The 27,903-nt window shown below is 41.0% G+C and overlaps 1 protein-coding gene across 1 annotated transcript in view; it reads left to right on the top strand.

The window, feature by feature from the left end:
- The window catches only part of runx1t1 (RUNX1 partner transcriptional co-repressor 1), a gene marked incomplete at its 3' end in the record, with an annotated part of 52,891 nt that extends 39,544 nt beyond the window's left edge, over nt 1-13,347 (top strand). Inside the window, exons 5-11 of the mRNA XM_080045499.1 lie at nt 1,947-2,128; nt 5,718-5,980; nt 6,894-6,991; nt 7,660-7,855; nt 8,595-8,663; nt 10,736-10,968; nt 13,012-13,347. Of these exons, the coding sequence (XP_079901625.1) occupies nt 1,947-2,128; nt 5,718-5,980; nt 6,894-6,991; nt 7,660-7,855; nt 8,595-8,663; nt 10,736-10,968; nt 13,012-13,347 (1,377 nt within the window). The remainder of the gene's footprint in view (nt 1-1,946; nt 2,129-5,717; nt 5,981-6,893; nt 6,992-7,659; nt 7,856-8,594; nt 8,664-10,735; nt 10,969-13,011) is intronic.
- Nucleotides 13,348-27,903: the final 14,556 nt, after the last annotated feature.

The following is a 27,903-nucleotide window of genomic DNA, read 5'->3' on the forward strand; positions in this document are numbered from 1 at the left end:
TGTTGGCAGAGCGCCTGCCACACGAGACAACAAGCTCACAAAGTAACAATGTTTCTCTGTTCTCGAGTTCTAACGTTTGGGCTTCTTTTTGACTTTGCTCTCGTCTTAGCTGTCAAGAGCTTGTTTTGGAATAAACAGCGATAGGAAATAACTGAAATACATAGAACATTATATAGCCATGTGCCAAAACAAAGTCACCTAGATTTCTCCTCCAAACGGTAAATTACACAGAAACAGAAAGTTGATGAAGTGCAGCGTGTCCTGGACGTGGCATATTCTGAATTGTTTCTTGGCACCGTTTGACAAAATGGCAGATCCAGTGTTTTCACAATAAATCATCCTGGGCAGATTTTTTAGCTGTGGCTTGCTGAGTGCTACTTGAAAATGTCCCTCCCTTATGCAAGTGCAGATGTTGGTTACCGTAACAGCACAGAAGCAAATCGCTGTGCTTCATCATATGAAAAATGATCCCCGTCTATTGAGTGGTCCGCATTTCTTGACTCACTCTTTTTTGTTAATGCATCCCACATCTCTGGCAATTAGGATGACCTCTAATTAATGAACGATGAGTTCGCCGGGGTCAAAGCAATCTATTTGATGCTCTTTTTTTCAGAGGGTAATTACGATCATAAACTATTAACGGACCATTAACTCGGGCAGGTAAAGCGAAGGCCAGCGCTTGGCATTTCTTTTTCTTTTTTTTTACTACAGTCAATTACTGCAGACGGATTTCCGTGTGTTATTAGAATTATAAAACATAAATACCACTAAACAAATCTGGCTTGTGTTTTGCAAGTATAATTTCTGTATGCGGTTGGCGAGGACAAGATGGCATAGTTACAGAAATGTAAGCTCATTTGCCAGCTATTGTATGACAGGAGAAAATAAGTAAGTAAGTAAGTAAAATTAAACCCCAAAGAATTTAAAAATATAAAAAATATAAGGAAAGGAAAAAACTAAAATGAGAGACTAAGAGAGAGATTACGTTTTAGAGGACAAAACAAAGATTAACAGACTCAAACTTTTCAAAGATGGCCCCTCCAATGGCTCTTGTGATGTGCACCTTCGCCAAAATGTCCCCCACTCTTCCTTCATAACCCATCTGACGCAAGACTTTCATCTTCTTACTTCAAAATGCAGCCCATCACATGTCTTTGAAGTCAACGCGCCCATACCTGTGTGACCCTGTAACTCCACACAAGAAAGCAGACCCCCCCCCCCTTGTTATGTGGAAGAGATTGAAAATAGCTGCTGTTTCTTCAGAAGAAGAAAAAATATCTATATGCCATAGAGAAACTCCTTGGGTGTTAATGCACTCTGGGTCACAGGACGTGGTGGTGGTTCTGTGGTAATGAGCAAACAGGGGTTAGACGGCAGGGGGGGAAATGGATCTCTTGTTACCTCAAATGGGTGTTTTTGGAATGAAAAACATAACATGGTATTTTTATGTTTAAGTTCGGGGCTTTTTGTAAGATAATGCATTTATATGTGGGATTTTCCTTCAAAGAAAGCTTTTATGTTGCGTAGAGGCTTTACATGTTGTTTTTCGATCCGAGTGATGCATCAATCTCGTCTGTTTTAAGATAAATCCTCTGAAACATAAAATGTTTTTGCAAGACCATGACGTCAGCTTTTCCAAGAGAACAACTTTTCAACAGTTTTCTCTTTTATGAGATCCTTTAAGCAACGCAGACACAATTATATCTGCATTTTACAGTTTTGTGCCGTTTGACATTTACATTATTCTATTTCACTTAGAATAAACAGCACAACTCTGAATCTGACAGATTACTTTGTTTCCAAATGGAACACAAAGCAAACAGTAACTTTTTTTTTTTACATGAAGAGGCAAGATGGCAGATGTGATATTTATATTCTTGCTTTTCTGCAACATATATATGTTTGTGAGAGTTGTGTAGAACTTTCCTCTGTGTTCTTGTGTATAGGCCAACCTGCCGCTCCTTCAGAGAGAGCTGCTGCACTGTGCCAGACTGGCCAAACAGAATCCTGCTCAGTACCTGGCCCAGCACGAACAGCTGCTCCTGGACACAAGCACCACCTCTCCAGTAGACTCCTCTGAACTCCTGCTGGACGTCAACGAGAACGGCAAGAGGAGGACGCCGGACAGGTGGGTCAGAGTTAAAGAAAGACATAGATTGACAAGATTTGGAGTTCATAACTTTAGCAGCTCCAGGCATTAAAGCAGCTGCTGCCTTCTACTCCCTCTATTATTTGATCTCATGCATAAATCCCTTTGAGTCTGCCTGCATTTCCCAAACGTTAGCGCGCAGACACAAGCTGAGCCAACGTGAGGCAATCGTGTGATGTGTTAATGTATGTATGGGGAAGTGTCTGTCAGTGTGCCACCGCCGGGCCTCATGACGTGCTCCGTTGGACATCTCAGCTCCCGGGCTCCTGCTATTAATGGGCCAGAACTGAGGAGAGGAAGAGAGAGTGGAGAAGTAGTCCTGGCTACACCCAAACACACACACACACACAAGCACACACACACACACACACACACACATACAGACGAACACACACGTGTACACACAAGCGCACACACACAAATCGAAACACATGGAGAGAAGGAAGACTTGATGAAAAGTGTGAATGTGTCAATGAATGTGTATGTAATATGTGTGGTGTGTAAATTATTTACTTCCATGTTTGATTGGGTGTGTAAGTACGCTTTTGCCTGTGTGTGTGTGTGTGTGTGTGTGTGTGTGTGTGTGTGTGTGTGTGTGTGTGTGTGTGTGTGTGTGTGCGTGCTTGTGTGTATGTGTGTGTGTGTGTGTGTGTGCGTGCGTGTGTGTGTGTGCGTGTGTGCATCTTTCTCTGCATCAGTCCCAGCCAAATCATTACATCCATTTGTTGTCACGGACTTGGGTAATGACTCAATGTTCTCTGCTCTAATGGACTAGCACTGAGACGTGACGTCCAGGAACACACAGCACTGTAAAAAGCTTGATTCCTCTCTCCAACAGTCGACTTCTCCCAAAGCAGCAGGAGCAGGAAAACAAACACAAAAATCTGTCCAGACCCAAATCCAGCCAGCATGTGTGCATGTTAAAGGCTATGGGGCATTCCCAGCACAATAAAGTGCATTTATTGAGGTAAAGCTGCAATACAACCAAAATATATCACACTCTTTGTATACATTTAGCAAGAGGGCTTTACAAAGGTATTGTTCCCAATTACCCATATCAATTGAGGCTAACAAGGCTTTAATAAATGCAGTGATATATGCGCTGACCCATCCAAACATTATTGAGCATTTTTCACTTCTTGGACAAAAGTTTGTGAATATTTGTGTTTTTTTTGTGTGTGACTTTGCGCTATGAGAACAATGTGTGCACAGAGTTTTGACATAAAGAGTCATTCCCAGGGCTGTACAACATCTTAATACAGGCAGGGGAGATGAAAATGTACTTTTTGTATTTGCTGAGGGACAAAAAATGCCAAACGCGATATTAATAATTCTCACCTCTGGTGTTCCCCCAACAGTCAGATAGACCGACTTTTTCTGTAATACCTGCATATTTGCAGGCCGTCTGGTGCATAGGGGAGTGAGCTTAGGGGAAAAGGTGTGCGTGTGAATGTGTGCGAGGCAGAGACAATATAAGGAGAGAGAGAACAAGTAAGTAGGCATCTGTATTCAGTAAAAAAAGCAGGAAAAAAGCGGTCTGTCTGTGTGAATGCACATGATTCTCTATCGCGCACGCATGTGTGTGTGTGTGTGTGTTTGTGTGTGTGTGTGTGTGTTTGTATGTGTGTGTGTGTGTGTGTTTGTATGTGTGTGTGTGTGTGTGTGTGTGTGTGTGTGTGTGTGTGTGTGTGTGTGTGTGTGTGTGTGTGTGTGTGTGTGTGTTTTTGCCTGCCTATAGGGAGATGGGCTGATAACACATACAGATGAGGCTCCAGCACCAATATGGCTGGCTAAGCACCTCTGGTTTCTGCTTACCTCTGCTCTGCATCCCCACTTATTGGAACCCTGTGTCGTCATATTGGACTTTAAATGGGAATCCTTAATTACAGACAACAATGCACTATGAGAACAGGAATAGTGCCCTACAATTTTTCATATACCGTAAGATAAAAAAAAAAAACAATAGCACGACATACACAGGGTGTATGCTGTAAATTCTTAAACAAAAGCCTATATTTGAATAACAGCTGGCAGGGCAAAATTACCGGTAGCTGTGCTTGCATGGTAAATTCAGTATAATTCAGCATATTTTCACATAATTAATTCCATCAGTGGTGTAATTAAACCATACTCATACTTTTATTGCTCCTAGTTTCTCTCTTAAGAAGAAATATTGTTTCCACTCACCGATTTATTATTTATGATCCATCCTGCTTTTGTTTATGGAAGTCAACACTTATTGCAGATGTTTCACAATAGGCCTTTGACTCAAATATAATCAGATGTACTTATTGAACAAGGACAAAACAAATGTTATCTATAAATACACATTTTATATGTACAAAATGAATAGACAAAAGTATACAAATGTGGCATATGCATGTAAATTGGTCATGCATGTATCCATCCATAATAGGTCAATTATGTGTGCACACCTCAGTGCAAGGTGACTGTGAAAGTGTGTGCATGTGTCTTGCTGTGCCTGTAGATATAAACATTGTTGCAGCAGGAAGGCTGGGGAGATAAGAGTGTTGTTGGGGGGGGGAGTGAGTCGAGGGAGGCAGCGAGAGACGGACGGATGGAGGGAAAGAGCATATGGAGAGCTGTGGATGAGCATTAGGAGCCCATAAAAACAGCTCATTAAGAAGTTCAATCTGTTCATCCAAGAGAGAGATGGGAGGAAGAGGAGAGAAAAGAGAGAGAGAGAGAGAGAGAGAGAGAGAGAGAGAGGTAGTAAATAGGAAAGTGGGGGGAGGTTGGCAAGAATTAACTGTGAACTGACAAAGCTGAGAACACACACACAGACACACATGTGCAAGCATGCGCACACACAAGCACACCTGGCCACATTAATCTTTCGAAGCAGGCAGACAGATATCCACCTGATCCCCTAGAAGCTACTTGAGTGACTGCGTGTGTGTGTGTGTGTGTGTGTGTGTGTGTGTGTGTGTGTGTGTGTGTGTGTGTGTGTGTGTGTGTGTGTGTGTGTGTGTGTGTGTGTGTGTGTGTGTGTGTGTGTGTGTGTGTAATCTGTCTGAGCAAACAAGTTACATTGTGTGCGTTGTGTATGTGTATGAATGTTTTCATTCAAAGAATTCCAGCATGACAGGACCTTGAATGACCTTTACTCGACAAGAAGGTGGATCCGTTGTTGCAATGATACATTTCATGTTTGGCTTTTGTATGTAATACTGTAACAAACTAATTTTGGAGCCGACATTTTTGAAAGGGTTTGTGTGTCTCTTATTTTATTAAATTTTTCCTTTTTTTCTGATCCATTGTGCCCCGAGAGGTGTATTGTTATTTCAGTGGTTTTCACTGAGAAAAGAGTAAGAAAAAGAGTTACAAGAATCTGTTCAAGTCTGGTAACAACAGCAACAATTTCAGCCATATTCTGTCTCATTTTGCTAGTAAGTTGAAATAATTATCCATGTTCCTGATGCAGTTTCACTTCAAAATATAATAAAATTGTCTCACCCACAAGAAAACCCTGCAGAGTTCTATAGGCTAGCCATTAATAATGAAATACAAAATCAAGATTTCCTCCTCTCTTTCTTCCTGCACCCAGAACCAAAGAGAATGGCTTCGAGCGAGATGGTGCCCTGCACCCCGATGTTCACCCTAGCAAGCGGCCCTGCAACATTAGCCCCGCCCAGCGCTTTAGCCCGTCCAATGGGCTCTCATACCAACCCAACGGCCTGCCCCACCCGGGCCCACTGCCTCCTCAGCACTACAGGCTGGATGACATGGCCATCGCCCACCACTACCGGGACAGCTACAGACACCCCCCCTCTAATCACCGGGAGATCCGAGAGAGACCAAGGCCTATTGGTGAGGACAGAAGGGAGGATGGTGTTTGTGTGTGTGTGTGTGTGTGTGTGTGTGTGTGTGTGTGTGTGTGTGTGTGTGTGTGTGTGTGTGTGTGTGTGTGTGTGTGTGTGTGTGTGTGTGTGTGTGTGTGTGTGTGTGTGTGTGTGTGTGTGTGTGTGTGTGTGTGTGTGTGTGTGTGTGTGTGTGTGTGTGTGTGTGTGTGTGTGTGTGTGTGTGTGTGTGTGTGTGTGTGTGTGTTTGTGTGTCCATACATTTGGATTGTGGATTGGATTGGATTTGGATTTCTGCATAGTTTCTCAGGCTTTTCAAATCCTTATATGCCACATTGTTACCTTATGTAACAATACTGATCATCAACCAGTGTCCACTTTAGCCAGGTGGATGCTTGTTGCTTGACAGCAGACTGACAAACTGTCTCTCTGATCACACAAACCAAAGCTTAGGCCACCCTAATGTTATGGCTGACTAAAGAAATGTACTGATATAATGATGTGAGAGTGCACAACATGGCACATAAAGACCCAGCGCTTTCTTACTGGAGATATTTTTCTGCGTGTAGGCCAAGCCTTGATAAAGCTGTAATGATGATTTTGGCTCTATTCTAAAAATAGGAGAGACATTTACCATGTCTCGCCTGGTGATGGATGTTTATTGGACTAGAAGCTCAGTCATTTGAGTTCTGCCCTCGGGGTGGGAGAGAGAGATGAAGCCAGCAAAAAAAGGGGGGGAGGGAGGAGAAAGAAATGGATGGAGAGAACTCTTCAACCAGGGACTAAAGGAAAGATAGATCTTAAGGGAGAGTATGGGAGTGATGGATTAATGGTACATTGATCCTCTGTGTCATCCTGACTTGCTCCTTGTTTATCTTTCTCTCCATCTGTCTCGTATATCATTCTTTCTTTCTTTCTAACAGGTATGCATGCAGGGACCAGACAGGAGGAAGTGATTGACCACAGGCTGACAGACAGGGAGTGGGCAGAGGAGTGGAAGCACCTTGACCATGTAAGAAAAGTAATAACATTTTTTTATTACTATATAAGAAACAAAGATTATCTGAGATTAGAAAACAAATGTGTGAGATTAATCTAAAAATGTGGACATTACATGCATATCAAAACTAAGTCAGAGATTGTATAATATGGAATGTAGATGTGTATGTGTATGAGTAAACTTGCAAATTTGACACTAGATGTTGCATTGCAACAAACATTATAAATATTTTGAGTTTTGTTGTCGAATTGTTCAACTTCAGCGTTGTTAATGTAGTCCATTGTAAATTGCAGTCCATAACTTTTTTGCACTTTCAAACCAGGTGAAATATGACACAACATCTAGTGGCACATTCGCAATGCTGTTTAACATCACTGTTGTTGCTATGCAGACAGTAACATATGAAATGTGAACACAGATATATCATTGATTGAGTTGATTTAGATGTTAAATGTCAACCGGCGCGGTGTGAACCGACAAACATTTCAGAATGTACACCTAGCGTTTCCTTAGCAAACTCCATGATGCTGATGAACATAATAATGATGAGCTGCCGTCACGACAACACGACAGACTTTAATGTAGAACCCCACCCTTTGCTACTGCACATTTGCTGAACTTAAATCAATCCATTTCTATCTATGTGTAAACTCAGCGCCTTGCCCACTCCCTGTCCCCCCCTCCCCCAGCTGCTCAACTGTATCATGGACATGGTGGAGAAGACCAGGCGTTCACTGACAGTACTGCGGCGGTGCCAGGAGGCCGACCGTGAGGAGCTCAACTACTGGATCAGACGATACAGCGACACAGAGGAGCTGAAGAAGGGCGCCGCCAGCGGGCAGTCAAGGCAACAGAGCCCCGCAGCACAGGAAAACGCAACACCTGGTAGGAGATCACACATATTTGACCTTTATTAGAGCTATTAAAGGACATAGTGGCAAAGCAATAAGTATTACTGTTCCAATAAGTTACATCAATGCTTGCATTCAAAGTCCTCTTAAGGATGTTCTTGTTGTATGACAATAGGTCTCCACTTCCAGCTCCACTAACATTAGTCTATCTTTGTGTCGACATGTCATAATTCACATAGAAATGATTAATTCCACCAGATTTCTCATTCCTCTTCCCACCATATTTTTAGAGTTTATCTAATTACCCTTCTTTTAGCTTCCTCAAATCAGCTGTACTGAAACCACTATTAAAGAAGCCCCAATTTGAAAACCCTATCATTTATTATGTTTATCTAATCTAAAATATTGCATTGTTAATTTACTAGTTTGCATCCTACATGTAAGTGATGGGACTTCTTATTTTTATCTTCTCCTGCAGTTTAGCAGAAAAGCTGATAGTGAATGTGGAGTTCCCCAAGGTTCACTTCTAGGTTCTCTACCATAGTATCCATGTTATGCTACATATTCTATTAGCATTCATATTATCATGATTAAACAGATTAAATTTAGTTGCAAATTTTTCCCCATGGAAACCTTAGAGATTCATTAAACCTTTTGGCAGGAACATCAGGGTAACAACGCGGTTCTGCGATATAATGATTTGTTCTACAATTTTTTGCATGCAAAAAATGGGTTGATCTACAGTATGATAACTGTTTTTTGTTCTTTGCCAGAAATTCACAGGGAGCTGCTGCATCGGCCTGTGTCTGGCTACGTCCCTGAAGAGATCTGGAAGAAAGCTGGTGAGCCTGCCGTCATCACATACTCACACACGTTCTCTGTCTTTCTCTTTATCACAGTTTTTAAGGACATTTCGCTTTGTAGAAATCAAGGCCATATTTCTACCCAGATGAACACATCCAACCTTCTCATCATCCCAGTGTTGTCTGCAACATCCTCCCCCAGTAGTCTCAAATGAATGTGTCAGGTCGCTCATAGAGAAATCATTTATATTTCATACACTAGGAAGTTCAAAAGTAAGAGTTTCACCACCAGGCTCTGCACACTCCAAATATGATGTCAGATCGTAAAACCATTTTATTGCACCAGTCAAATAAGGGACATAAGTAGCTTTCACAGCTGTTCCAGTGGTTTTCCTGTTAAAAGAACAGTAGCAATACTCGGTATCTGTTTGCTTTTGGCACTTTTTAATCCCCTTAGCAACAGACATTGCAGCTTTTCTATTGAACAAAAGTCTTGTAAAATTGTAAAGCGACATTTTTGGAGCCTTTTACAGACATGTATTGAAACAAAGTTGTCGCTTTAACAGCTTTCAGTAGTTAACCATTCAAAATGTTATGTAACAAACAAGCATTCAGCATTATGTCTGTCCTGAAAATCAAAATTAATTTTATGCTGAGGGTTTAAAGCATGCAGAATTCCACTTTGTATTCACTGTCAGTGATACAGTAAATCTGCTTTTTAAAGCCCTTGGAGAAAAGAAATTGTCCCTTTGCTTGACCAAGCATGATGGGTGAGATACTCCGAACAAGTAATATGCATTTAAATTGAATTGAGTATCACCACCGGGACTCTGCCTGCTCTCCAGCACTCTCCTCCCCTACACCAGTTTTGATCGATCTTCCATCTAAGGCGTTCGGTGTGTAATCACAATTCCATGCACAAGGCATATATCACACGGCAGCAGGGCAATTTCCATGACTTCAGGCAGCACAGTAGGCTAAAGACAAAACTACCCTGGTTTCTCAATCATGATGGAGAGAACACATCTCTGTCTTTATAAAAGCACATTTTCTGTCTGATATTGAAAACAGATTGCTTTAGTTGTAATACAAGTGTATCGTGTACAAAGCAAATCAAGTAAAGCAATGCATATTTATCAGACACAAAGCTGTATCTGTCTTTTGTCTGAATAGGATAAATGCTGCCCACAATTTTTTTATTCTCTCTGCATTCTTCTTCTCAGTATTCCTGGCATCCATTTCACTTCAATCGCATATATTCCGGCTGAGGGGAAACTAATCTCAATGTGACCCAGGGAGGATTGCAAAATAGGATTTTTAACACAATAGTGAATACATCTGTTTGAAATGGGCAAAATGTTTACAGTTGGTGATAAATATTCAAGCACCTTGCACAGTGTCCTACCGGTTTCCCACTTCCCCTCACCACATGGGCCTCTGGGATCACAATGGAAATGCATAATTTAAATATAAATTGCCTGATTTGCATACACAATTAGTCAAGTTACAGGCTTGATGGGAGCAAACAAAAAGCCCTCCTTTTGCTTTGACGTTCGGTTGGAATTCCACCGCTTAACACCCGCGCGGCGAGGTTATTCATTCCACAAAACAGGTATAAAATAACACATTGCTCCTGCTCCAAAGCACGTTTTACAGAGGGATTACCTTAGATTTCTTGGCTCATGCCATTGTCTCAAGGATATTTTTTTCCACATTAAAATAATTTAATTGCTCATTTTCAAATAAGATAATTTCAAACCTTTTAAATTAAATTATTAAACATGCTATTCTAACTGATTGAACATGCAAAACTCAAGGTCATAAGAAAAAAAGTGATTGGTTGTTTTATATTACTTCCTGAATGCCTTAACACCACTGCTGTCGACTAAAACTTTTCAGAAAGGTCAGTCAGAAAATGTACTGGTTTTAAAAAATGACACTGTAGTTTTGAATGATCTGATTTAGACACACTCGTTCTCATGAAAGTACAAAAAACGAGGCACCAGGAGACAAAAGTAAAAAACATCAGTACCTGCTTTTAAATGTAGGAGTGTACTAATTGAAAATCATTTTCCAAACGACAAGATGACATAATGCACACTTTATTGCAGGTACGGGAGGCTTGACTTCCTCTGTGTCCACACTCTTTCCAGAGGAGGCGGTGAATGAGGTGAAGCGGCAGGCTGTGTCGGAGCTGCAGAAGGCTGTGACGGAGGCAGAGAGGAAGGCTCACGAGATGATCAGCAGCGAGCGCGCCAAGATGGAGCGCACGGTGGCCGAGGCCAAGCGGCAGGCGGCAGAGGACGCCATCACCATAATCAATCAGCAGGAGGACTCCAGCGAGGTATAGGAACATACACACAGACATTTGAAAAATAAATTCAAAAGGTGTACCCTCAATCTTGCATCACGAAAAACTGTCATTGCCATCTTGTTTGGTATTTAAAGGTGGAGTCAGCGATTCTGGAGAGTGATTGTTGTCAAAATCCTGTTTCGTCAGAATCAGTGAATATCTCCTCACCATCCCCTACAAAAACTATTCAGTGTTACTAATTAACTTAATCTCTGTAAACTAGCATGATGCTATTTACAACTGGCTCATTGTTTTCATATCCTTTTGCTACATACCAGTTTCCAGAGCCTATGCTGTGTATTAACGCTAGATTTTTTTCTCAGCATACCCTATTGTGAGTACGGAAAGGTAGAGGATAGTAAGGACCAAAAAGTGATTTTGACAAAAAGCGTTCTCCAGAATTGCTGACTCCACCTTTAATGTTGTATTTGTCTTTCTTTGTTGTCACTTAGAGTCCATAGTTTTTCTTGCCAGCTGTTCTTTTGTTTCCCCAAATGATGGCAGATGAGAGGATCTTCTTTTGCAAAGAGGTTTTTTTTCTGTAGTTTATGTCAACACATTAGTAAGAAGAACAAATCATTGTACATTATCTTTCAAATATCACGGAGATAGAGGGTTGCTGATTATTCTCAGCTTTCAAAGTGTTTCTACAAATAGAAGTGATTTTACAGCCCGGAGATTGACGGGTGCGAGGGAGAACGAATATGAAGCAAAAACAAGGTCAACCATGCATCTATTATCCTTCGCTTTCCTCCTTCCGCTTTAGTTTTCCGGCAGAGTAACTAGCATGTTTAGAAAGGTGCTACCAATTCAGGTCAGAGGAAATAAAGGAAGGGGCTTTCATTTGCTAATCACCATTGGAGACCTTGATGTTTAATCAGTTAAGTGAGAGGGAAATATGGCGCACATCTGTCATTAATTGCAGGAGTGATGTTTATGAGAGGGAAGCGCCCCAGAGGAGAACTTTCAGAAGCTGTTTGTAACCTTGTTCTCCTGTTTCCTGTGGATATGCAGCGCCCTTGCATGCTTTCCCTGTGGTTTCCAATATATATAAGAGGTCCTGAGTGAAATCAGAGATGGGTTTTTGATCTGTCTGTGGTTTGTTTTAAACTTAAGTGTTGCAGAAGCAGAGACTATATAGTTATGGTAATGTGCAAATGGTGCACTGGTTTCTGCTGCTAATCTTTATATCATGTTCACTTGTGCTTGGTTTGATGAGGCGTTTTTGCTGCTTGTTTGCTTCACACACATATGATCATGTTTTTGTATGAACAGTGAATAGTGTAATATTTAGATATCATCTTGAAACTTTGCCAGTTGAATACACAGTTGTATTAAAACATTTTCAGAAATCTTTGAAAATGTGGCAATATCTTACTAATTATGTGAAAATGTGTATCTATTTAAAAAAACAAAAATTCAGATGTTCAATAAAGCCAGAGTAAAAAAAATATTTATTCGATTTGTACATTCTAAGAGTCCAAAGTTTTTACCGAACATATTTTGGATACAGCCTTTTTTAATTGAAATTAATAATGATTTAAGAAAATATATCATATATCCGACAATTAGCAACATATGAAACTCTCTGTAATAACCTTCAGAATAGTGTTAAGAATGATTATGGAAAGTTTAGTTGGTGTAAGTGCTTGAGATATATGTATAGGGAAAAAACCTTTTTTTTAGATGATGGCTGTTAAAGATGGTTGTATAGGAAACATACACAGATGCAAACAGACAAGGTTAAGTAAAAAAAACACATTAATGTACAGTTTGGGCCTTTTATTTATACTAGTAGAAAAGCAAATGTTATGGAAGCAAAATAGACAAAAATCTCAAAATGTACCAGAGCTTGAAAAAATTATGTGTTTGCCTTGCCGTGCCTGTCTTTCAACAAACGAGGTGTCAAAATCACAGTTTTAGCATTAACCAGGAGGTCACCAGCTGAACTGTCTTAATTGTCTTCCAAATTGTTATCCCTCTTGCCCTAATTTTCTAGTTAGATAACTTTGTGTCTCTGTCTGTCCCCGTCAGAGCTGCTGGAACTGCGGGCGCAAAGCCAGTGAGACGTGCAGCGGCTGCAACACGGCGCGCTACTGCGGCTCCTTCTGTCAGCATAAGGACTGGGAGAAGCACCACCATGTCTGTGGCCAGACCCTTGCGGCCCAGCAGCAGCAGCAGCAGCAGCAGGCCAGCCAACAACAGCAGGCCAGTGTCCCTGGTTCAGAGACCCTCGCTCCGGTCAGCTCCTCTGCCTGCACCCCCAGCAGCGGCACTGGGAGTCCAGCCGCCACCCCGCCTGCTGCTACCCCTCGCTCCTCCACCCCCAGCACCCCCTCCTCCACTGCCATGGACGGAACACCACGCTAAAAAAACAAAACGTCTCTGAGGTTGAAACAGCCCAGCCTTCAACCCCCACAAACAGCATGACTGTCTACATTGCCTTTGGATACTAAGCTAACGTGGCTAACATGAAAGAGATGGCAATGCTTGTGTCTATCTTGCAGCGTATAGTCATAGAAGGAGGAGGAAGAGGAGAAGAAGGAGGAGAAGGTCCATTAATCAGGTCATATTGACTTGCAGTGACTTTTAAAGAAACACAAAGATATTCTTTGTTTTTGAATTAATGATGAATTTAAATATTGACATCCTTTTATCTCGTTACACTTGCTATTCTCGTTGTCCTTTTGTCGTTGTGCCCGTTGTTGTTGACGTTGTTGGTCATTGTAGCTAATCTTATTTTTTTTCCTGTAAATATTAAAGAGACTGAACAGAGATAAGCCGTGAACTTGAGACAAGTATATATCTGACCTCCCCCCTTTTTTATGTTTTTTTTTCCCATCCTGGAATCAATGCCTATTTCCTTCCAGCACCTGGGACATGAGACTATAGTCAACCTCACTTTACCAAACACTAACAACAGCATACCAAGGGAACATATTTAGCTAGCAGAACGAAATCTTCAAAACTCTTTGCGTAGAGATATTTTACTAGATTTGAATACCCTGAAAGACACACCAGTAGATGGATGGATGAACAAGTTTGCCGCCTGGTGAGAGGGAGAGGGGTGGACTGAAATCTCTGGCCCACAGACCGCCGTGAAATGGGGCAGATGTGCAGCAGATTGCGAGCGGAGCCAGCTGTTCAACCAATGTTATTTCCCTCTCACTTGTAATAATATCCAGGTCAGTGGGCTGGGAAATACAAACCGTCTCCATGAAGGATGTTAAAAGAAAGAATTCTTGGACAAGATGCAAAACTTTTGCCCACACTGCACATGTTAGGAGGAGGATGTACTGACTGCAATTGCGCACGTGCTGCATAATGCCTGGTGGGGTCACGAAAAGCTCAGAAACAGGAAGTGATGTCATCGTCCCAACCGGTTGAGACTGTCAAGTTACCGCGTGACAGCAGACTCAAGAGCTGAAAGATCATGCTGGACTAGAAAGCTGTTTTATGCCCCCACCCCAGACGCTCTCCTATACTCTCTCTCAACTCTGAAGAACATTTTCATCTTTCTTCATTTTCTTATTCTTTTCCTGTAGATGTCATGGTGTTAAATACTTCTGTCCTGTGGTGTCACCAATGGTTATTTATTGTATATGTGTTGGACAATTGTGACAATGCATAGTACACACCAGTCACAACTCTAGTCTCTCTCTCTCTCTCTCTCTCTCTCTCTCTCTCTCTCTCTCTCTCTCTCTCTCTCTCTCTCGCAAAAAGAGACAAAAAAAGTGTTGTCTTTTTTTTCCCAAGCTGCTTTTTTATTCTGTGTAAGTGGTAGATCCCTCGTAGTTCTATAAGTTTTATTTCCCCTTCGTCCTCAAGAAAAGAGACAAGCTACATCTCAGAGCTGCTACTTGAGTCCGACCCAGATCTTTTCTGAGAAACTAGCATGTTGCGCGGAATGCTAACCTAAATGTTTTGTACAAGGGACATACATAAATGTATTTGCACTGTCACAGAGGTTATTTCGGCATGCTTCTTTTCAGCATATTTGTGTTGTCGGTTTGGAGCCATAATTCATCAACCATTTTGTATGTAGTGATAGCATTATCGGGTTGACATTATTTTCGATGGGGTGGGGGGAGTTGAAAAAATGTAAAATCACCAAACCCACTTTTAATTTTTTTTCCCTTGTCAACGTGCTAACAAAAGCGGCCATACCCTCTCTTTTTTTTTAAATAGTTACAGACAGTGCATGCACATTACTGAACGTTTGTTAAATATTTGTTATTTTGTAGAAAAAACTTAAAAAACAAACCAAAAAAAGTTTTAAAAAATACAAAAAATATTCTAACAAACTAACTTTCCAAATGCAGAGATGTAGACTCCGATTGACAGCTTTAACACTGCAAAGCACCAGGTAACACACAGTATTAACACAAGTGATAGACAAAAAAAACATAAAAACAACAACAACAACAAAAAATCAACACTAAAAACAGCCAAAGACTGACACCAAGGACCAAAATCCTGATAACACAAAAAGAGGTTTATTCACACCGATATTGGGCCATTTATTTCTGCAGGTTTTGTTCGCACTCACCGAATAAAATGTAGTTTATTTTAAACCTGTCTGGAAGCCCACAGCACTAATCTTACATGGTGAAATGAGAAGTTGTGAATGGACCATACTGAACATTTCATGGCAGTGTCACATTTTAACTGGAGCAATAATAACTAATGTGACACAAACACTGATAGCTTCTGTAACTTTTTTTTTTTTAAATATGTTTTAATCTTGTCTGTACATTTCCTCATTGCACAAATGTCAGATAAAGTGCCCATTTGAGCTTTAAGCAGTTACAAATGATTCACTCTTAAAAAAGAGGTGAATGTGAGACTGGGCTTTCACAGCAATGCTATTTGCAGTTGTTTTCTATTTATTTTTATCAAAGTTATTTAAAAAAAAATTCGTTTGTTTTTGCTGTCGGGATAGATAATCAGTCGCAGCTTTGTTGTAAACCTTCAATGTAAATCAAACAAAACCTCTCATTCGCAGTAAGAGAGCACTTACCCTGACGCACACAAAAGCTCTTCTCCCCCAAAAACACCTTGGTGCTACACAGAAGCGCGTTACAAATTCTGACCTCAAGGAACAAGTGGAGGCCCACAAAGGTTTTGGGCTGTTTTGCTCCCCCATGTACTTCCTCATCTCTCCCTTTCTTCTTGTCTAAATCAAAACACACACACACACAAACAACTTCATTCTTGACTCTAAAGGGTTAAACAATCCAAAAAGGTGTCTGACACCCTACTAGCGACTCCTCAGAAGCTGTGAAGAAACAGCCAAGCTTGTTTCAACACTTTGAAAGTATACAACAAACATGTGTGTTCTTCATTATCAGGGCAAAACACCTGGGTTTAAAAAGAACGGAGAAAAAGAAAACCAAGACAAACATTATCACTCGATTCTTTGAGAAGCTCTATTTTTTTCTTTCTTCCCTCCTCTATGTGTGTTTTGCCACAAATTCCTCGGTGGCAAACAAGTCTCACTCTACCTCTTACAGCACGCTAAGAGCATCAGTGGCGGCGCTGATACTGGTCTAGTCTAAACCAAATGGGCACAAGAGAACAGGAAAAATAAGAAACCCAAAGTCGAAGCTCATACAGCTGCAAAACCATATCACTACTTGGTAACAATGCAGACCTCATAAATAGATGAAACATGAAAAGAAAAGAAACGAGAAAAATAAAACTGAAAAAAAAACTGTTGTTATGTTCCTTTCTGCCTGTGGCGTTTTCGATTTGTTTGAAAAGATTTTCAAAAATTGTGCTAATTTGAAAGAAAAAGGGATTCCTATGTCGATGACACGAGCTACAGTCACAGATAAGACACTTTTCTCTCTCGCTCTATTTCTTCTGCCCTGTTTCCCCTCCACCTTTTCCTCCTCTTTTCTGTTGTGAAGACACGCTAAAGTGCTTGTAGACTTGTCGGCGGGGTCATTTAGAAAGCGGGGGGGGGGGGGGGGGGCGTACAGAAGGCAAAGCTTGTCAAATGTAAAACCTTAAAAAGTGAAGGCTATGGATTATAGCATGCCAGTTTTTCACAATGGGGGGGGGAGGGGGGTATGTGGGGCCAACAAGTGAACAGCAAAGGCCGTAGCATTAATCTATGAGTTGGACTTTAGTGGTGGGGAGGGCTTCTTTTTTTCTTTTTCTTTTCTATGCGTTCTCTTGAGAAAATGTATTGTGGGAAAAAATATGAGCTCAAATGATTTGAAGTTGTTGTGCAATACTTAATTGAGACATGAAAACCACAGGTTAGTGGTAGGCTGACACTGGGCGGTCTTTCCAATCGCCTGGGGTCAGTGTCCTTCTAGAGAGCTTTCCAGTCTACTATGTCAGAACTGTGGTTTCTTGTTGATTTTTATTCTGTTTTTTTTTAACTCTTTTATTTGGGCTGTAAACTATGGTCTGTCAGTCTGTGAAACTTTGCAGTATAATTCTGGTATTGTTGTTCTCTTAACGGTGTAATAAATATGTTAATACCTGCCTCAGCGACTTGGGCTTGTGTTCTTTTTATTATAGGAATTATCCGAAGATAACACAAGTATATATCCAACATAACAGGGACTATCCAATGATTTTTACGGTTGAAGTTCAGTTTACATGTATGAGGGGAACTATACTCAGCATGTGAAAACAGTTGTATGTCTTCTGTGGCCTTGGAAGGAGCTTTTTTTAAGTTCAAACCCTGGTGATTTCATGACCCCAATTATCTCAGCTCGAAAATCTTTTAAGCCTGCGCTACAAACTGAAGGATTGGGATTTGAAAGAAGTGGGGATGGATGGTCTAATTAGAGACAATGTTGCATTATAGGAAATTTAGGATCAAACAGCTAACATTTTTGTAACTTGATCCATAATAGAAACTAAAAGTCCAGGTACCTCTGCTGCCTTGTTATAGACTATAGATAGGCATCCCTTTAACATTAACATCTTAATGTCCAAATGGCTCAAACTAGATACAAAACTCAAAAAGGCTCCAGTTCAGATGAAAATCAACCTGCAAGCTATATAATTTTAAGCAAAATAGTGGAAGTGATCACTGCACACACACACACACACACACACACACACACAAACATGTAATGTTTCTAGTGTTTGTGTCTGTTTTATGGAGTGTAATTGCAGATGAGGTAAATATGAACAGATCCAAGTATGATTACATAACAGTCGATAACCTGTCAGACTCGTGCCCACATGCAGTAAGTCAGTGTCATGAGAATGCATGATCAATTTCAATGTAGCTATCTTTTACTACTTGGAATGTATTCCTCTGTTAGGGAATCCAGACAATAAAAAGCAGAACATTTGTGTATGGCCATGAAGGCTGTATAGCTGTATGACCCAAAGTATGACTGCTAAGTACAAACGCAGCTACTTCATTTCTTTTCCACATTGCTGGCTATTTTTCCCTGTTTCCAGACCTTGGACCTGGCTGTCTTTATTAAGGGGCACTTCTTTTTTTACTATTACTGTTTCTGGAGTTTGGAATCTGCACACGTGATCTTTTATTTTGATTGGGCAGGAATAAGGATTTAAAGTGACACTCAAATATTTGGAATATATGGATGGAAAATACTTTATATAAGACGTGATACATCACCATTCCATTCCAAGCTCAAAATTGACGGGGATTTAGCCGCCATCGCACATGCAGTTCATTCTGAAGATATCCAAACCTTAATGGAAAACTTTTACAGTAATCACTAATACAGTGACAGTACAATTGTAGAGTGGAAATTGCACATCTTCTTTTCTCTCTTTTTCCTATGACTATGCAATTTCACGTGTCTGTTTCTCCCATCCTCTCACATTGACCACAGTTTGTGTCCTAACAATAGTTTGAAACGAAAACACACAAACAGACAACACCATTTTCTATCTATAGAATAAGGTTTGGCTGTTAGATTTAAGTTATCTTGAAAAACAGATGTAAAAATACTAAAAGAAATTAGGGAAACATTTGCAAATTTTATTATATTTTTCCATATTTCCTTTTTTTATAAATACATCAGCCAAATGCAATTCATGTGGGATGGAAGGTAGTAATGGAAAAAGATTTCTATGTTTCCAAACAGAGTGAGTCCAGGCCATCAGAAAACTCAATTTGATAGCCGAATGATTTCAGCTTTGGTCGAGTGAGGATAAAAATATCTTGCACTGACGACACAGCACTATATCTATGAAATTTGGGTTTATTTGCCTTCCAAAGGACTTCATTAACTGACACAAGGGACCATATTTGTTTGCATTTCAGCAAACACAGAATATCAATATGCTTTTCAGCATATCCGTGTGGTTGAGCTACAAAGAGCTGTCAGAAAAAAATCCGATTTCCCCTGTTTACTTGAACTGGTCAAAATTGAATGCGCAATACGACCAAACAATGATGTGCGGATCTTTTTAGAATTCCATTGCCCTGTCTCTCAATGGCAATAAACTATTTTACAAACCATTTTAAGTCATATTAGTATCAAACATATCACCACTATCTGCAGGTGGGCTTTTGAGAGAACTAAGATCGAAGAAGGGAAAACATAACGACTGATCATTATGGTGCACGCATGGAAAAGGCCAAGTGTTAGGTCTTGCCATGCTCAGGTTATTTGTCAGAAGAAAGGCACCATAACAATGAGCTATAGAGCCTATGTGTGGCCTTTTAAGTAGCCATTATCTGTTATTGATATGTTTTCTAATTGCTTACTAATATTATAACCAATTTATCCTACTGACTGTCTGACTTCATTAGATATATCAAATGGCATCTCAGACACTTGAGAGTCGGATAAGACAACCAGCGCAGCCACCTCACCCTATGTGCCTTAAAATGTTAACAAGCATAGTAACAGGGCTAAAGGAACTGTTAAAATTAAGGAGGGGGATATACATTACAACAAAGCTGTTAAGATAGGAGCCTTTGATGGAGCTATTTATTCCTGGCTCTGTCACCAGTACAATTAACCCCTTAACTAACCTCAGGTTTTTTTTGCGCCTGACAAGATTGTGTTGGAGCTCACAGAGCCGGGATCAGCCGCTCCCTTTCAACCAAAAAAAAACGAAGGACATTGAATCCATAAAGCCATGCTGCATTTTTATCACCCCGCCCCCACCATCTTCATCTGTGTGTTGAACCACTTTTGGAGCTGATAAGGCTTGGGGATGAGTTGGATGCTGTGATATTATTCCTGCCACATTCTTCCACATAAAGTTCATTGTGGGCCTGGGCTCTTCTTACTTCTCCCCCCTCCTCCAACCCTCCTGTCTTCTCTCACTCTCTCTTTCTTTCTTATCAAGCCAGGCAGAAGCAGACAGCGACTTGAATTAAGCGCTGGTCGGGGGTGGTGGGGGGCTGCTTGGAGCCGATAACAATACAAAATGGATTTTCTCAAACAGAGAAAAACAGCTGTCTCCATTATTTGAATGCTTCACCTTTCCCCGCTCCATTAATTGGCTCTTTGATCACAGGCAGAGGTGCACGGCGACTGATAAGGAATAGGTTATTAGTAAAGTAGCCTGGAGGACCAAGAGGCGGCCGGCTGTGCCTGGGCTGCAGCAGATGAGATAGTGCCGTGGTGCGAGAGAGAGAGAAAGAGAGAGAGAGAGAGAGAGAGTGAGAAAGAGAGAGAGAGAGAGTGCCAGTGAGTGATAGGGCCGCGCCGTCTGGCCCTCTCGATCCGGCTTTTTGGCTCACGGGCCATGAGGAAAAAGAGCAGCGGCAAGACCAAGTGTGATATAGCAGCTAATGCAGGATTGTGATTCAATGTGTGGGGGGATTGAGCGTGGGATTTAATTCCTTTAAAGGAATACTTCAAAATTTTGAATTTTGAGCCTTTTTGCCTCACTCTCCGGCTGAAGAAATGGTGACAGATACCGTTCCAGCAACTGTACGTGCATTTTTCTTATATATAAATGGGCAAATGTCGCTCGTCGAAAGTTAGCTTAGCACAAACACTGGTGGTCAAGGGGAGCAGGTCAAAAGATAAACTTTACAACATCACTAAACGGTCCTGGGTGCATGTTGGGACTAGTTTATTATATCAAATAAATACTTGACCGTCAGGGGCACAGTACTTCATGGTTTCCTTCCAGTATGTATTTAGTTTTTAATTGACATAATGCTAAACATTTTAAATGTTGAACTATTCCTTTAAGTGGTCATTCTCTCTCTCTCTCTCTCTCTCTCTCTCTCTCTCTCTCTCAGCCACTCTTACAGAATCAAACTGTGTGACAGGAAATTTCCTCTGCGCCTTTCATATTGGGCTGAGATGTGGTAAATGTTAGACCCTACATGATAGCCCGCGAGGAGAAAACCCAGAAGCAAGGGGGGGAGAATAACATTATCCCATCTTTATTAAAAGATGGGCGTCTCCTTTGATGTTGCGCTGCAGCTAAATTCACTGCATTAAATCTGATGGAATTTTCACTATAAGCCTGTTTATGTATTTTCTCACAGCCACGGACAAGGGGCGATTTGCCACACTTCTCAGCGGAGGAAAGGAATCTTCAAGAAGTCACTATCTTGTAATCCTCTCTCTCTCTCTCTCTCTCTATCTCTCCCTCTCCCTCTCTCTCCAAGAAATAAGACCGGAGGGGACAAGCAGGGTATTTGTGTGTTGTAAAGCGTAGTAAGAAAAGAGGGGAAGTGTTGATATTAAATTACCGAACACAAGGTTATCTAGTTCCTGCACATGGCTAGGCTGCCCTGGGCCAAGGGTAATCTGCTAATAGCGTTCACACCGAATGACATTATTAAGGAACTGGGCCTATGTGTCAGGCCTCTCTCTCTCTCTCTCTCTCTCTCTATCTCTCTGTCTCTCTCTCTCTCTCTCTCTCTCTCTCTCTCTCTCTCTCTCTCTCTCTCTCTCTCTCTCTTTCAGACCTACACTGGGAACAGAAGAGAGGAAAAGAAAAATAGCAAAAGAGACAGGGGGGTGCTGAGACGGATGGGGAGAGCTGGAGGAAGAGATAGGAACGGAGGAACCGGACTGAGAGAGAGGCCCAGAGAATGAGGGGAAGAGCGAGGAAGTCAGTGGTAAAGGATATATGGCTGAAATGTTTTTCTTTTTTATCAGTGGCATTTGTTAAAAATGCCCCCGCAAATATCAAAGTTCAAAATGATTTATGAGTCGGTGAAAGCATATGACAAAACACTTGTATACGCCGTAATGGGAGGGTATTAGGAGTAGAACAGTGGACACTTGGGAAAACAGCCTATGAACACCTTATGTGTTATTAAAGGCTAATAAGGGGAGAACAGGTCCCACATATCAAATATTACAATGTCATTAGAGGATGAAAAGGAAAGGACAGTCAACACTTAGTAATAAAGCCTACACTCAATATATGTTATTACGAGGTACTAAGAGGAAAACAGTAGACACTTGGTAATACAGCCCTGATACCTTTTATAGTGTGTAGGGTAGTTAGGGGAGATGAGGTAATTTCATAATTTAGTTTTCATATAATGTGTGAAATTATAGGGTTAGATTGGGAGAAAAGGGGACACTGCAGCAAAGCTTGTTCACCCACTATCAGGTCATTGACACCCACTGAACCACTTTGACTCCCTCCTGATCTGAGGAAAAGCTTGCATCACAGTTGCTGTTTTTTATTTAGTTATTCCAACAGAATGGGATGATCCAACACCACACAGTAACAAAAAAAAAATGTTCAACTGCACCACAGACACACCGCAGCTTGCTGTGTGAGGAACGCCCTATAGCCTTACATCTTCTCAGCAGTACAGTGCAATGTAGTCAGCTGTGGCATATACAGGCCAAGGACAAAAACCCTGTGCAGCTATCAATGTCACGTAATGGCCTCCATACACTGCCCAGCAGGCGAGTGGAGAGAAAAATACAGTACACTATGCTTCCTCACTCCCCTGGGGGAAGCTGTAATGTCACCGCAAGGTTTCAACCACTAAAAAAAATGATATACAGAAGAAAATACTGTATTATATATTTACACATATAAAGGTATATATATATATATATTTCTCCTTTTCTTTACACTTTCTCCCTCCCACCTCATCCAATATCACCTTTAGTCATGAGAGCATCCTGTAATCCACCTGTAATCCTGTAATGCAAGTTGTTCTCGTTGAAACAGCCACAGTTGTTTCAAACGAATGGAAATGCGCATTCAAAAACAGAGTCTCAGACACACACATACTGTGCACAGTGCATGTGACGTAGAGAGAAAAAGTCCACATTCAAAGCAGTGTGCACATGTTGGTGTGGCAGTTAAACATGATGGTAAATTTTGTTTTATAAAAGTCTGTTTTTCTTCTAATATTTTAACAAGAAAACTTGCAGTAAAACTAGATCTGAAATTATTTTAAAGCTGAAAACGCTGCCCTTTTGCAGTGGTGATGGCAGTGACTAAGGGATCCCTGACCATTTCAAATTCTCATCAAACTGTAAAAAAAAAAAAATCTCCTAACCTCCATATTTGACATTGACTCAATGGGGGGGAGAATTCGTACAAGTATGTGTTTTCACGTGTGTGTGTGTGTGTGTGTGTGTGTGTGTGTGTGTGTGTGTGTGTGTGTGTGTGTGTGTGTGTGTGTGTGTGTGTGTGTGTGTGTGCGTGCGTGTGTGCGTGCGTGCGTGCGTGAGTATACATGTGTAGTGGAGTGTTTAAGTGCCAAAGTGAACATCTTGGTGGGATATGTAGTCAGGAGGTCTCTTCCCATGCAGGCAGCCAGTAGAGAGGTGATTGATAGCTAATGAGGGCTGAATGAGGAGCCGAGGCCAAACACACTGTTTGCTGCCTACTGTGGATTTACCACATGATGGATGGCACGCTGAGATACAGTATAGCCACACATTCACACAATGCTGATCAAAGTGGATGTGGATGTGTGAATGTTAGACTTGAAGAAGAAGAAAAAAAAGTTATTTACTGTTTTGGTTATTTTTTTGTAATTGTTTCTTATGTGTTTCAGTGAGAGTCCTTCATTTACCAGGAAGCACACTTTATTCTCAGCAAAACGACTGACATTATCTGATCTCAATTTATCCCCCACCCTCCCCTATAGAAGCTTTGGAGCAGTTGTCTCACGCTGCATCTTCTCTGGCAAGCAATTCTGTTCCGCTCTCAACCAACCTAACAGTATATACTGAGCCAAATCACAATCACAAGAAACAGTTTACCATGACACACAGTGGGACATCACACTCCATCAGTCATCTGGAAGCCCTACTGTTTCCTGCTCAGTGGATGCTTCCCATACCATTCAACTATCATCCTATAGACGCTGCATGGAGCCTCATATAAACCCTGCAACATATGGCTACTTGGGAAAAATCCTATTATATCTTCGAGGTTAGTTTGATCAATGATAAATCGCTCCGTATACGTCGAAGACTAACCTTGACTGTGATGTTTGTGTGCGCAAGTAAAACATACATGGCTTAAAGCATACAGGTGATTAGGGCTGCAACTGATGATCACTTTCATTATCGCCTTCAATGTTTTTGGGGTTGCTTAGGGCGATACAATGATATAGCTGACGAGGACAATGAATAGAAACCTCTACATTATCCAAGTCAAATACACTTTTTCTTAAGGGATAGCAAAAACATGCTCAAAAAGGTAATGTCTTAAATATAAAAGACCTGTCCATTAACGTGATACACAAACAATAAAAGTGAATTCCCCTACAAGGTCCCCACCACTGCACATGGGTTGATGGTGCTAATAACTCATTCCGGATGCACATCGAGTTCACTATTAAACATTGGTTGCATACTTTTGGCCAAAAACATGCACTTGAACAATGTATCAACAAAGATACCAGTGACAGACGGTTGGCCACAGTGAACATTTAGAGAATGTGGGGCATATCAGATGCCTGTGATGTATGTTTCACAATCCTAAATGAAGCACCGAAGCACTGTCGTAGATCTGCAGCAGCAACCTCTTTTCTTTACTCAACGCTCTTCGCTCAATCGAAGAGGCCCCTCAATTCTTTCACCTGTTTAAAACTTAAACTAATAGGATAGAACTACTCCTGTCTAGGGGACTGTGGAGAGCACATGCTTATGCTGATAAAAAAGGGAAAAAAGAGAAAATCTGTGACCAAGTTTTGCCTGATGAAACTTGGCTCACCACCACAGCAACACCATAGATTAGCACTGCTGTCCGGGCAGACAAGGAGACGCCAGGAGCACCCCAAGCGTTCCTGAGGAAATTTATAGCTTATTCCTGAGCATCCTTTACAACCCCCGAGCACCACTTCCATCCAGCCATCCAACCAGGTTCTCTGTCTCCCCCCATCCCTTCTTATCCCAGCACCTATACCCTCCCCCCGGCTTCCCCAGCTGTTCTGCACCTGGATGCTGGCCTAAGAGAGGAATGGGAATACATGCCATCCATCTCTCTGAGGGGGCATGCGAAGTGTGTGCACGGTGTGTGCGTGTGTGTGTGTGTGTGTGTGTGTGTGTGTGTGTGCGTGTGTGCGTGTGTGCGTGCGTACGTGCGTGCGTGTGTGCAGTTGGGGGTTGCTGGAGCTTTCTAGGAAGCCAAGGGATGTAGTGGGGGAGTTGGGTTGTGGTTGAAACTAAATTATATTGCGTGGGGTTGGTGCTGCTACATTAATAGCATGTTGTAACATAGGGACATCACAGCTATCAAGGTTGATGGGGTAAAATACAATATGCTAATGCATCTAAAGATGTTGGTATTCATATATACACACACACAAGCACACACACATACTCATAAAAACACACACACACACACACACACACACACACACACACACACACACACACAGGCCCTTTAGAACCCCCAGAACCTTCATTTAAATCATATGCAAAGGTAAACATGTCAGGAAATGTGTCCTGTGAAATTCAAATAAATCTATCAAAACACTGTCATCAGGCCAGTTGGGTAATTGACCTACAACACATCATACATCATCAACTTACACTAGTTCCACACCTCTCCTTTGCAATGCACATTACCAATTTATTTCAGCATGAAGGGAAATGAAACAGAAATTCAGGTTGCGTTCCTATATTTTGGTCAGATCAGTGATAAAACTGTTATAGCCTTTAGATTTGAAATGTTTAAGCTTAATTAAAGGTTCTTAAAGCCGATCTCTGTTGTTTTCTTAATTTGTGGGAGATTTTTTCACCTTTGAAAGGTTGATTTGTCTACACTGGTAACAAGTAGTTACATATCAAGCAGATGACACTTTAGAGGTAAAGATTTCTTGTTTGACAATAAAATATTGGATGTATTGCATGCAAATTACATAATTACATAATCGCTAAACTAAACTGATACACATTCACCATAAAGAGTACCTGCATATTTCTAACGTTTGCAATATAAGTGTCCTACCTGCTAAGATAATTACCAGCAACTACATTTCTGAGTTCTAAATATGTATCCAGTGTGCTACTTGTTTTGTTGGTTGTGAGTGTCAGAAAAATTGTTTTCATAGTAACAAGTTCACTAAAGTTGAAAAAAGCTTGACAGAGCCAAAAGAATATTCATAGTGGAGGTAGTCTCTGTGGATATTATACAATTAATTTATTCCAGAGCTATCTATTAATAATAAAATGCTAAATGTATTAGAAGCATTGCAGGCAAGGCCCACCAAGCCATCAATTTGATTAAAAGCTATTTATTGGAGAATGGTTTGTTTGTGAAATCAATTTTTCATTCTAAATGTCACATTCACAGTTTTGCAATGCAGATTGGCTGAGATTTTTCGTTGAAATATACATGGGACTCCTTTGCTTTCCCATGGCACATGCATTTGATTGGTGTGAGAGGGAAGGAAGATGGATGAAGACTGTCTGGGGTCTGTTGTCAAGGGAGCAGGGGAGGTTGCAACGTTGTTCTATATCTGCGTGAAATGTCTCAGATCCGAAATGGCAGCTCCCATATGGATTTAAATCCTGACACTATCTGCATACTAATAAAGGAACTGAAAACACCCCCACACAGAGACATACACAGAAAAAATGTGCATGTAATAAAAGCTAATATTTACACTTTCGGAACCTAAATCTAAAGCTGGCCTGAACCTGTGGATACTCTGTGAACTACAGCTGTACACAGAGAGAGTTTTGTGGAGATGATAGGCTTAATCAACTTTGTTTCAACCCATTCGGCAATGGCTTGAATGTAACCGACATTCATTAATAAAAAAAAAAGTTATGCACCATAGCTTTAACACACCTCTCTGCATGTGCCAGCAGCAGAAGGGAGATCATGTTGGGGAGTGGATTCCTTCTACAATCCCTTTTATAACATTGCCAGGGGAGAATTGTATCTTTCCATAATGTAAGACCAACAAAGACATGCCTCAGTAAAAAAGAAAGCACTAAGGCTTACTTCTCATACCAGGACATACCTGAGCCTGAACTGAACAAATGGAAATAGTACATTTATGCTCAACCATCTGTGGATAATAAGGATGATTATTCAAAAGAAAAAACAATTCCTTATATTCTAATTAAAATATTGGCTATTTAGAGAAAAAAATTATACAGGTTGCTCCCCAACCTCTAGCTGGTGAACTGGCAGCAGCTTTACCACATGTCCAACAACTGCAAAAGTATTTGAAAAATAAAACTAGGCCTTGAATCAACTACAGCCAAATGTGAAATTAATGTTATTTCCCACTCATGTAATTGCTGCTGCAACACCGGCTGTGAGAGAGTTCTACCCGGTCTGCCCTCCAGCGCCGTCCGACTGTAGTTCTGTTTAGACTTGCTGCTCCTCTACAGGGTTTTTTTTAATACTGCCCTCTTCCTGCAGCACACAATACACAACCACACATTTTGATTTTGCAGTAAGCAAATAGAAGAAATAGCAGAAGGAGCCCAATACATATACCGTTCTGTGACATACTGTATTTGTATGTTTCATATTGACTTGCTTCCATGTACT

Source organism: Ammodytes marinus (assembly GCF_949987685.1).
Source record: "Ammodytes marinus genome assembly, chromosome: 17".
Taxonomy (NCBI): Eukaryota; Metazoa; Chordata; class Actinopteri; order Uranoscopiformes; family Ammodytidae; genus Ammodytes; species Ammodytes marinus.